Here is a 12,213-nt window from a genome sequence, read left to right as displayed (position 1 = left end):
GTAGTGCCTGCATGTGAGTCTGTGTCTTTTGTTCAGTCTGTGTTATGTGTTTCCTGTTTTACTTTGAAAGTCTCTGTCTTATCTCAGTGTGTTCAGTTTACCAGCTGTGTCTCCCTCCTGTTGCCCATTCCCTGATTGCTCCCTCTATGTATTTAAGCCCTGTGTTTCAGTTTGTCAGTGTCGCGATCTACCCTCATCTTGCTGTATGTGTGTTCTGTCTGTCCGTGTAAGTTTATTTTGGATTCTCAGTTTTGTTACTTTTTGAGTTCAGCATTAAAGCTGTTTTGAGTTACTTTCTGTCTCCGGAGTCTGCACTTTGGGTCCTTCTCCTGCCTGCACACAGCCGTTCCACAACAGGAACAAGGGAGAGGACACAAGGCCAGAGGTACAAAGAATAAAACACTGCCAGCGGTATAAAGTATCACAATTACAAACTGATGCATCCACAAACTAACCAAAGTTTCAGACTTGCTGTTCTGCGATCCATATTTAGAAATTGCATTTTAATAAGGTAATTAGACTTAAAACTAAACTTGTGTTTTCCTTACTGCTTTCCATTCTAGTCCTTCCTTGAGGATTCTGAATGTTTTACATGTTTTCTGACCTAACATACTTGCTTCAAAACAATAGTCCTAAAGTGTTACCAGTGTGCTGCAGTGTGGTAATCATGCAATTATTATTTATTTATTTATTTTTTTTAAATCAGGTGAGTTAACACTGATTATAGGGCAGCAGCTATCAAGGACCGGAATAAAGAAAAATTGCTTCGGTAAACTGAATAATTACAAAGTTGCTCTTCAAGCTACTCAAATGTACCAAACGTGAAACATTCATTATTGAAAGTGAAAATGTTCAATCAAAACATAACACAGAACGTGAGAACGAATGATGGTTATACAAATATTTCACTCCTATTCACAAGAGCACCAGTCATTGGTAATTTACATAACAAAATGTAAATGGATGTGTGGTTTTAGAAATCTTCCTATCCAGTAGCAATTTTGTTCTTCAGCCCAAGGACTTTGGGGGAGAGCTTTTCCCCATCCAATCCCATCAACACTTTCTGAATGAATTCATAATAGTGCCTCAATTCCTTGGGGTAGGCTAGGTTTAGTGCATAGATTACTCCAAGCATCAATGCACAAGCTTGGGCCGGAGATCCAATGTTGTCCATGACTATCTCCCCTTCAACAAATATTCCAATGTCATCATAATGTCCATTTTGTCCATCCTCCTTGTTGATGACATAAATGCCCATGGTGTGCTTCTTTAGGCCTCTCTGGATGTCATCTCCTTCAATGTCCTAAACATTTAATAAAAAGGTAAAAGAAAAACAATTAACTCTACAATTAAATTCCAATCTAGTCGTTTGTGTGTGTGTGTAAATATCTATCTAAGAAGTGTGTGTATAGATGACTTGCTAACAATGACTTACCAAGTACTCCCGAATAAGGCTTCCGTCCTCTTCACCAAGGTAGAGGCAAAGTGCCCTGAGAACTGCTTCCCTTTTCACTTTAACATCACTTTCAGCCTGTTTAAAGAGAGTTGCTGATTAAACCAATTTGGAAAAAAGAACAATGTCTGACATTCGCAATAAGTAAATTTTATCATAAGTCAGTTCAAACATAGTAAATAAAATTTATATATGAAAATTTCAAAATTTAGATTGCTTGGCCGGTCACCTAAAATGGCTTATTTGACTCACCAGTGACCTGCCACTTAAGACAAAAGAAATCCAAATAGAATTTGCAATATTCAGATTTACCTCTTGCATGATCTGCAAGTGGTGGGCAAGTTTCTGCCCAGAAACACCGCCCTTCTTCTGGAAAACTGTCATCAGCTGAGGTGTAATTCTGTCTAACTGTGCCGCGAAGGTCGTCTCCAGTTGAAGTGTTGTAATACGCTGGAATTCAGCATTTACCTGTATCACACACACAGAGAAAAGAAAAAAAAAGCAGACTGGTGCTTAATCATTGGTATGATTATTTTGTTATTTCTTCATTAAATGCTACAATGTAATTGCCATCACTTCATAAAGCATGATTAGCATATGGGTTAGTATACAGTGCATGAAGGATGTTACTACTGTTAATCAAAGACGAAATTAATGGCATCAGTCCATTTAGCGGGTTTAAAGGGTTTTAAAAAGCAGATATTTGTCTGTTTCAGGTGGTTGGCAACACATTTTCCTGTGCTCTTTGTCCGCTGGTGGGAGTGTCTCACCTGTGAGGTCAGCACCTCTTGGTGGTGAGAGGTCTTAGGGGTTTTAACTTGACCCATTTATTTTTTTATCTTATGAGCAACAAAGTTTGTTCATCACATTTTTAATTTACATTTGTTTAGCACATGCTTTTAACAATCTGAGGCTAACTAAAAACGAATAGCTAAATGAAAGGTTTTAGGTTAATTCACAATTGATAATCTGATTTCACTCTATTAATTATTGAGATGATTAATCAATCATTTCAATAATCAAACTCACTATAAAATAGTTTGGGCCCTATATGTAGTGCAAACTTACTTAAACAATCAAATATTTTTTTATTTATAAGAAAAATCAAAAATTTATTTTATTCATGTTTCTACACTTTAAGTCACTTATGTTTTTCATACACAACTTGTATTTTAAGTGCTGCTCAAATAAATACTCTGTACGGTACACAGGTCAATCACTATAAATGCCAGCCTCTTTATACCTATATTAGGGATAGTCTTAATCCAAGTGGCCCAGATTAATTAATGTATAACATAAGGAATTACTGAAAAGAACACTCAGCAAAAAAAAGCATGCCTTTACCTCATTAATCTGGAAAAGTGCAGGCCACCTAGCTTTAAACTCCCCAGCAGTTGGACTTCCCTGCACCACCTCTTGTCTACGGTAGGAAAATGTTCTTGACATCTTCTGTCTTACATCTGAGGCACCGTTTCTTCGTCTGATGTCGGTCAAAAGCTCAACCCAGATGTTTTCTAGACTGCCATCCGTTTCGCCAGCTGGGTGTAATGGACAAAAATTGACCTCAGCCTTTTTAGGTTTCTTAACATTTTTGGCTGGGAGGCAATCATCACTGGATTTGTTTTTCAAAGCATTTATAGTCACTTCAGGACAGCCAATGTTGCGCATCTTTGTCCTGTAATTAGCCATCTTATATTTCAGGCTAATCATCCAGCCATAGTAACCTGTGGCAGATGGCTCTCGCAGACAAGGGAATTTTTTGATCAGTGCCCCTGCAACTTCATCTATTTGGTAATTTTGAGGATAAGCAGTAAACTGAAAAATCGCCTCAGCTAGCATCTCTAAGATGTCAGATTTAACACCTGGAGTAATCTTGAGCCGAGTTCCAGTTTCTCTGAAGGTCTCATTTCCACGCTGAAGTTGCACCTCTACATTGAATGAAAATCGAGGAATAGTAAACTCGCGAGGCCATGCACATGATCTCAGCTCACTGTCTGACTGTGGTAGAATTATGGTGCTGTCTGAGTTGGATGAAGACGATGAGAGACTGGAGTTTCTTTGAATACTTTCTGGACTTGCAGAGGAGTCAAGACTGCATGTGGGATACTGCTTTAACAAAGATGCACTTGTATCCAGATTTGCCATGTACACAAGTTTGATTGTACTTCGGTCTTGAATGTCTTGCATTGATGTTATGTTCATAAACTCATTATTGAAGTCAGGATCCATGAATTGAATACGAAAGTCTCTTTCAATTCCAAATGCTTGGCAAATTGTGCTCTGAAGATCAGTCAAAGTTCTTGGCATCCCAGATGGAACGTCAAGTCTCCTAAAATCATCATCTGCCACGATGACTCTCAGCTTCAGCTGCTCTGCCATTCTTCAATCTGATTTTTAAAGACATTAGGAGAAAAAAAAAGGTTAAAATACTTTGCATTGAATAATTTTATTAGGGAGCACAAGAGTGCAGAACTGCAACACAGGTTTTACGGGTAAAAAGCAGTTTATTTAATTTTATTCTATAGCTTCATACTGGGTTTTTTTGCATACGTCAGCCAGAATCCTCAAAAAGTGTCACTTTGCTTTTAGTGGTATGTGTTGCAATTCATCCTTTATCAAAATGTTTTGAGCATCATCAATGATGTTTTTTTAAGACACATGACAACATGAGGCATGTTTGGCCAAAAGAACTGAAATGTAATGGAAAAAAAAATATTACCCTTGTGGGAAGTATCCAATCCTTATTAAAAATAAGCTAAACATTTGTGGTACCCCTCCTGTTGCCATGAAGATAACTGCAACTGAACACATGCAACTGAAGACAACATTTACTACCTTCTATATGAATGAATCTTTTAAGTATGACCATTCGCCGGCCTCCAATCCTGTAATCTGCCAAGGGGTACTGGTCTACCAAGGCACCAAGATCAACGAGGGAGATGTGTGATGTGGGAAAAAGTTCAAAACCTCTAAAATGCTCCCTATACCAGGCACCCATCTCTTTGACAATGAAGCTCAGGTTTTCCTCCACAACAACCATTTGGACAACTTCTGCAAATTCAGGCAATCCAGCAGAGGAGCCATAAACTACAATCATGCCAGGCCTGTAGTTTGTTCCATTCACAGAAGCATTCTTTGTGAGCTGAATATGGGTAATATCAGGGAATTTAATCTTCAAGTCTCGCTGTACATCATGATGCAGAATGTCAACAGAGACAGTAGAAACAGCTGAGACAGTTAGGCTCGGCCTTACAGTTGTGACAGACTCCAAGTGGTATGCCATCATGAACTGATGTTTCACTGCCAGTGACAGTAGCACATTTTTAAAGCACCGTGTGTGACGAACAACCTGTTTGAAAAAACTGTGCTTTGCCTCGAACCTCATGGTCCACATGCCAACAAGTGGCCCAAAGAATTTAATCATCTGTGGATAATGCTCCACAAAATGATGTTTTGGTAACAGCTTCAGTCCTGGAAACAGCTCTTTCAACCTACATCTGTGGTCAGAGACTCTAGACTCAAGGAAAGCAATTGATTGTTCTGTGTGTACTGGTGCAACAACTAGTTCAACAATGTCCTTTAGGTCCAAAATTACCTGCCAAGCTGTTTCATCTGGAGGTACCAAGTGTCCTACCAACAATGGAAGGAATCGTAAGAGACTCCAATTTTCATGAGCATTTCCTCCAATGCTTTTGTTCTGCATGAAAGTCCTGGGAATAGCATGAGGGCGATTACTCTTGTCTGCCCATTTGTAGGGAAATGTCAGAATGGACTCATTGAGGCTGTCAAGTGTAAAATATTTTTTCAAAATTAAGATATTCAGGCAGTATGCCAACTCAACTGGTAATATGCCCTCAAATATGTCATGTGCAATATCTGGAGGATATCCACTGCAAACACTGAAATGGGAGAGATGTGCAGAGAAAACACACCGTCTTTTAACACCGTGACATGGTTTTGCATTACTCTGTGCAGAACTTACATGCATTTCATGTGTCTCTTTGCTTCTCAGAGTAAACACACCTGAACTAACCTCTGTTTCTTGAATATCAGATCTTTTGGCCTCACAAAATCTGCAAAAGTATTCACCAGAAAAACTCAATAAATCTAGAAATACTGTGTGCTCCTAAATTATCTGCTATGACACACTGTATTGTGCCCCTGACAAATTCTCCAAGATGTGCAATAAAAATCCCTTGACTTTCCAAAGTAACAAGATCACTCAACAAGGGCTCTAGAATCTTTTCATATCCATATGTCTTTACATCTTCAGACTTGCAGAGTAAAGCCAGATAAATGGAAGTCAGTGATGAATGGCAAGCAGGTGGTAAATTGCTAAGAGTCCAATATATGGCACAGATTTTGTGCTTTTTACGGGAAGTGCCAAGTGGATTGCAAATCTCAAAATCGTCAATATACAAATTCAGTAAAACTCGCAATTCACCTGCTGATAAAAAACTGTTTTCTTTGAAAAACAACCCCTCCCTAAAAGACCTGTAAATCACTTCTTCCCCACTTTGTTCTGTTATGCGACTACCATCCAAAACCTTAGCAAGAAGGTGGCAATCACTGAAAAGCTGCTGTAAAACCTTTAAAACTGGAACATACTGAAATGTTCTTTTATTTTTTTCATCCAACACATACTCTACAGGCTCTACAACTTTAAAATTTTCCTTGTAGAAATTTTTGCGCTTAAAGGATGTTGCTAGGGGACAACCTTTACCTACCGATTTATACACAGGATTAGATGTACACAGTGCAGATGCAAGTTCTTCAATGACTGACTGGTCTATTTGCAAGCTGTGACTGTTCAATGTGTCTTGGATAACTTTTGCTGCCGTACACAAAGATGCTGTGCCCAACAAATACTGAAGTTCCTCCAAAAGTTCATCAACTGCAGCACTTGGAACGTGAAAAATATTTTCTAGTTTTAATAACACTGCCGCAAGCTTTAGCTGAACTACGTCTTCATGATCATTTGATGTCTCTAAATCAACAGGCTGTTCGTCACCCCACAATTCCTCAGCATTTGAAGCATCATGCTCTGCAGTTTCAGTTGCAAAAGATCCTCTGACAATATCCTCTTTGAAGTCTACCAGCGAGTGTAAACTGTGCTTGCGACTTTTGTGTGACTTAAAGGTACTGTAAATATTTGATTTGTAGTCACAACCTTTAAACATACATGTTACTGTCTCATTGTTTTTTAAATGACGGCTAATGTGCACAAAATATTCACGCTCTGTTCCTAATTCACTACAGCAACATAACTGACAGGAAAAAGTTGTAAATTTGTCAGAGTGCTCTGGGGTATTGCTATGATTCCTTGACAAGTGTGTCAGAAGTGAATTCCAAGTCTTTAAAAGACATGGACACTCAGGATATAGGCACTTAATGTGATGGCCACGCCCAAAATGACTATGTTTCAGTCTATAGTGCTTAAGAAGTTCTGATCGTCTAGAAACTTCTGCACTGCAGTCTTTACACTTCCACATAAACTGGACATACAACAAAGAGAGAAAATTTGAAACAAAAACAAAAAACACACTTAGTACTTTACACAAAGAAAACTTTAGCCGTGGTTAACCTACAAGAATGGATGCATCTTAGAAGTATGCTTGTAGGCTGTATTATCTAGAGCATTCTTTTCCCAACTCTGTTCCTTGAGGATGCCCATCCTGCATATTTTTGATGTTTCTCTGCTTCAGTGCACCCTGACACATTAACTGTGTCAGTGACAGACTTGTGCACAACTTGAAGAAATTAGGCTAAACATTAGTTCAAATCAGTGTGGCGATGCAAGGAGGCATCTAAAAAAATGCAGAACAGAGGTCTTTGAGGAACAGGGTTGGGAAACACTGATCTAGAGTGCACCTAAAATCTGATCAGGTTAGAAAGCAATACCATAACAGTGCCAATTGAACAATCAAATAAAAGGAAAAAATAAAAACTAATGTTACAGCCAGCAACTTTCATGTTCAACTTTAAATAATTTTCTCTAAAGGATGGGAACTGTTGGCAACACATGGAATCAGTGTTCTACGCCCTAGTCTTTATATAAAAAAAAAAACTGTACAAAATATAGAGGCATCTTTTCTTAAACTATATTAATCATATGTAATAATTGATATTAATTAATATCAATATTAATAATCACAAGAACCCTTAAGATGAGATAGACAAACTTGTCAATGCAATACTGTCGTGATAAATATGTAAAGAATTTGCATGTACTTACCAAAATAACACAGTTTCCTTGAATAAACAATAACACATAAGGGGAAGAAAATCTGCCAGAAAAGGAACACAAATACAAAAAATTAAAATGAGGACTTTAGAAAGACAAACAATTACCATTTCCAAGCTACTTCATGATACTCCCTTGTAAAAAAACAAATCTTACTTGTGCCTCTGTAAAAACTACAGATGGCACGATACCACTTTTTTTATGTCCGATACCGATATCATAACTTTGATTATCTGCCGATGCCGATGTGAATCCGATATAGTGTATTTTATAATAAATAAAACTGGGTTTTTTAAATAAATATTTTGCTGCATTTTGTATAAGTTCATACTCAGTTTAAAAAAAAAAAAAAAAACATTAAAACTATTCTGTTATACCTGTATGCAAAAAATACACTGCACCCAAAATATTTTATACTTCAGCAATACTGATCAACCTAAAAAACTTACACCATCCTCCTTATTCAGGTATTCTAAACAGTACATAGAAATATTAAACAACCTAACTAATAGGGCTGCCAACTCCCAGCAAAAATATTAGGAAACCACCCCCCACCCTCTGCCTCATAATGCTTAATTGACGTAATCTACTTTAATGCACAGAAACAATTATTTTCCTACAATAATTAGATTCAACATTTTTCTTCAATACAGTTGCAGACAGCACAGATGGTACCTTCCCAAAGGAAAAAGTGCTATATGAACTACTATTACTAGGGTATATATTAGACTTAATATTTACTACATACAATAATGGATTTCTATACATTTAACCAGATCACCACTTTGCTTGTAAGATTTAGATAATTATTTATTAAAAGCTAGACATTTTAAATGAGAATAAGAAAGAAAATTATTTATGCCCCCCTTTCCTTGTTAATGCCCTACCTGGCCCCCTGACAAGGCAAGGCAAGGCAAATTTATTTGTATAGCACAATTCAACAACAAGGTGATTCAAAGTGCTTTACAGAGACATTAGAAACAAAAACAAATAAAAAGCATGATTTAAAACTGATTAAAACAAGCAAACAAACAAACTAACTAAACACACACATTTCACACCTGTTCGCGCGATCTGAACCCTTATCGTAAGGGGAGCTACCAGTCCTTCTGTGGACGAGCTACTTTCTATTTTAAATTCCCTGAATTTAAAATACTCTCTAGACCCAGTCTAGACCCAGTTGGGGAGCTACCCAGAGCTCTAAACCCACTTAACTAACAAACAAACAACAGTATATAAAATCAAAACAGATAAAATCAGAACAGTAGATAAAATCAGTAGTTAATGTAAGTTTTGAAATTTAAGCTTAACAAACAAACAAAACAGTATATAAAATCAAAACAGATAAAATCAGAAATAGATAAGATCAGTAGTTAGTGTAAGTTTTGAAATTTAAGCTTAAAAGTGTGGATTTGGTGCTTTATTCAAATGCAGCTGAGAATAGGTGAGTCTTCAACCTGGATTTAAATAAACTGAGTGTTTCAGCTGATCTGAGGCTTTCTGGGAGTTTGTTCCAGATATAAGGAGCATAAAAGCTGAATGCAGCTTCTCCGTGTCTGGTTCTGACTCTGGGAACTGATAAAAGACCGGATCCAGATGACCTGAGGGATCTGGAAGGTTCATACTGGGTCAGGAGGTCACTGATGTATTTTGGTCCTAAACCATTCAGAGCTTTATAGGCCAGCATCAGAACTTTAAAGTCTATCCTCTGACGGACAGGCAGCCAGTGTAAGGACCTCAGAGCTGGACTGATGTGGTCCACTTTTTTGGTCTTAGTGAGGACTCGAGCAGCAGAGTTCTGAATGAGCTGTAGTTGTCTGACTGATTTTTTAGGTAGACCTGTAAAGATGCTGTTACAGTAATCAAGCCTACTAAAAATGAATGCATGGACTAGTTTTTCCAGATCCTGTTGAGACATCAGATCTTTTATCCTTGATATATTCTTGAGGTGATAGTAAGCTGATTTTGTTATTGTCTTAATGTGTTTTTCTAAGTTTAGGTCTGCATCCATCACTACACCCAAATTTCTCGCCTGGTTTGTGGTTTTTAGATGTATAGATTGAAGTTCTCTGGTGACCTGTAATCGTTTTTCTTTGGCGCCAAAGACTATTACTTCAGTTTTGTTTTTGTTTAGTTGGAGAAAATTGTGGCACAACCAGTCATTAATTTCCTCAATGCATTTACCAAGAGCCTGTACAGGGCCTCGGTCTCAACAACACTTTGCTAGACCCGCCCCTGCACAGTTACCAGCTGCCAGCTACTTAGAAAAGGATCCTGGTGTTATTTGTCTCTCAGAAACAGTTCATAACTTCCTTTCAACTCATTCATGTCACCTAAAAGGTAAACCTGTTTTTTCATTACCTGTTCAGCTCTAATGATTCAGTAAAAACATCTCCTGGTTTCACCTTCATGTTTCCTTCTCACCACATATACAAACTGATATCATGACCAGCAGCTATTACGGCTGTGCCTTCAGAAAACACAAGCGGATACTAGAAAGTAATATTAAAAAAATTCTAGCAACAGCTTATCAAGCTTAAACGTGCTGCTGTTGTTTATCTGCCGTTTTCCACTTTCTAGCGCAAACTGGGCGATTAACAAACAAGAGAGGCAGGACTAGCGACAGAAAAGCCGATCAGCTGATAATCGATCAGTTTCATGATTGAAGTAGCAACAGGAGAGGGAGGGGGGAGAATGAGGGAAGAAGTTTTAGCTGTTCAGCATGAAGACACCGAATAACTCCAGCTTTGTGTCTTTTTTCATTCTAGCTGAAGTACGAAACAAATCGCTTCCTTTCCCCCTCAATACAAAACTCTGACAGCCAGTCCAGCTGTGGCTCCATACATCGGTTGTTAAGCTCAGCATGGAAATACTATGCAAACATACAGAGATGAACTTACACACTTGCTTTACTTCTCTGTGTTAGTTTTCTCTGAGATTAAATGCAGCGTTTTGGAAGCACGTAGCGATGTTTCAAATGCTAAACCAGACCGCTGACAGGTCTCACACTCAACAGCTCTATCAAGTGAAGCAACTTCTTTTCTGAGTTAATTTCAGTCCTGACAAACCTCACTCTCAGTGCCTTTTGAGCTCACATTATTGGCAACCACTGAGTTATTCTCCTCCACAGTTTTCAACCATTATTTGTTTCTGCACAAAAGACGTTGTGCAACGCCAATCCTACTTATTTCCTACTGCACCCCTGACTGTGCAGGTGCGTTCAGAAGCCCCCTCCCCCGCCCGACTATTAATGCCAATGTTGTGGCGGGAGGGACGATTTCTCAATTTAAAACTGCAGGCGACTGTACAGTGAACTTTACAGCTAACTACAGAGAAATTGCCTCGTTACATAATTTGTTAGTACAAAGTGTGCCACCAGAACTAAGCTAAAAACATGACAATTTAACGTAGCAGTTTTAAATTACTCTTTTAATAGAGCAGTAGCTAATAGAGCACATAGCTAGCTTAAGTCAAATCACGACAAAGTTCAGAGGTGTACAACTACTTAGACTTCTTTCTCCATGTGCACACGTCTTAAAGAGTCAACATGCTTTGACTGAGGTAAAAAAATAAAACAAAAACGACCGGAAAAGGTTTACTTACCAAAGCTAGTCCACCTTTACACGAAGTTGTGTGATTAACTTGAGCCCGCTTGCAGCACACAAAACGTCCGCTTTCAGTCCGCACGCAAAATGGTGGCCTGTCCTAACGCATGCGCAAAATAGCCCAGCAGGAGGCTATGAAAAACATACTTAAGCATTTTGAGCTACATTTAATTAACTAAAATTAATTGGATTAAAACGCAGGGAATGTATTCTGGAGTTACTCGAATTATATATGTAGACAGGAATTACTCATTTGAATTAAAAAGATATACCAAAATAAAATATGCTATATCTAAAAGGAGCCAATATCACTTTTTTCAGTGTACTTTGAAAGCTTTCCTCCTGGCAGCAGTATTAGGTCAGCGATTCTCTACAACATGTGACCGACCTGCCAAGGTAGTGAGTTGGTCACGTGACTGTAAACTATGGATCGATGGCTCATATGCAAGAGCCACAACTACTGGCTATATATAGTCTTTGGACAACTTGCTTCATCGCATACATGTAACTCAACTTTGTGCTCACATGAGCACTGAGTTGTCTCACAGTTTAAGCAAAATGATGGCTGTCAGCCTTTGAAATGCTCGGTCTAGGAGCTACAGTACAGAGCACTCCATCTAGTTTCCACACACACAGACACTCATGACTATCCTGGCATCCTGCTGATGGAGAAGCACATCAACAGCACATCAAAAAGCAGCACTGTCAAAACTGTCAAAAACAACTACCTATCTAATAACCCCAAACATGTTTCCACTGCATCTATTTAATGAGCTTCTGTAAAAGACAGGTTTGGAGCAAGCAGTCTGTAATACATTACCTTACAACTATTTCAATATGAGATTTAGTTGGGTTTAAAACTTAATTATATGAATAAAATATATAGGATGGTTTTTGGCAATTGAGGCACT

The 12,213-nt window shown here is 38.1% G+C and overlaps 1 protein-coding gene across 2 annotated transcripts; it reads right to left on the bottom strand.

The window, feature by feature from the left end:
- Positions 1-406: 406 nt before the first annotated feature.
- LOC147325797 (uncharacterized) lies at positions 407-11,383 on the bottom strand. Of its 2 annotated transcripts, XM_086302521.1 has the most exons (6): positions 11,301-11,383; positions 7,689-7,740; positions 2,798-3,840; positions 1,766-1,921; positions 1,436-1,531; positions 407-1,303 (listed from the first exon to the last, which is right to left on the bottom strand). In XM_086302521.1, exons 3-6 carry the CDS (start codon positions 3,830-3,832, stop codon positions 986-988), a joined length of 1,605 nt encoding a protein of 534 aa, XP_086158647.1. In that variant the 5' UTR covers positions 3,833-3,840; positions 7,689-7,740; positions 11,301-11,383; the 3' UTR covers positions 407-985. The 2 variants fall into 2 exon arrangements, with proteins under 2 accessions (XP_086158647.1, XP_086158648.1); XM_086302522.1 differs by lacking the exon at positions 11,301-11,383 and having other exon boundaries at positions 7,689-8,228.
- Positions 11,384-12,213: the final 830 nt, after the last annotated feature.

Source organism: Aulonocara sp. 'chitande type north' Nkhata Bay, linkage group LG7 (genome assembly GCF_057382095.1).
Source record: "Aulonocara sp. 'chitande type north' Nkhata Bay isolate Kocher_YH1m ecotype deep benthic linkage group LG7, A_spYH_male_GT1.1, whole genome shotgun sequence".
NCBI classification, from domain to species: Eukaryota; Metazoa; Chordata; class Actinopteri; order Cichliformes; family Cichlidae; genus Aulonocara; species Aulonocara sp. 'chitande type north' Nkhata Bay.
This window is presented reverse-complemented; position numbering and strand designations above follow the sequence as displayed.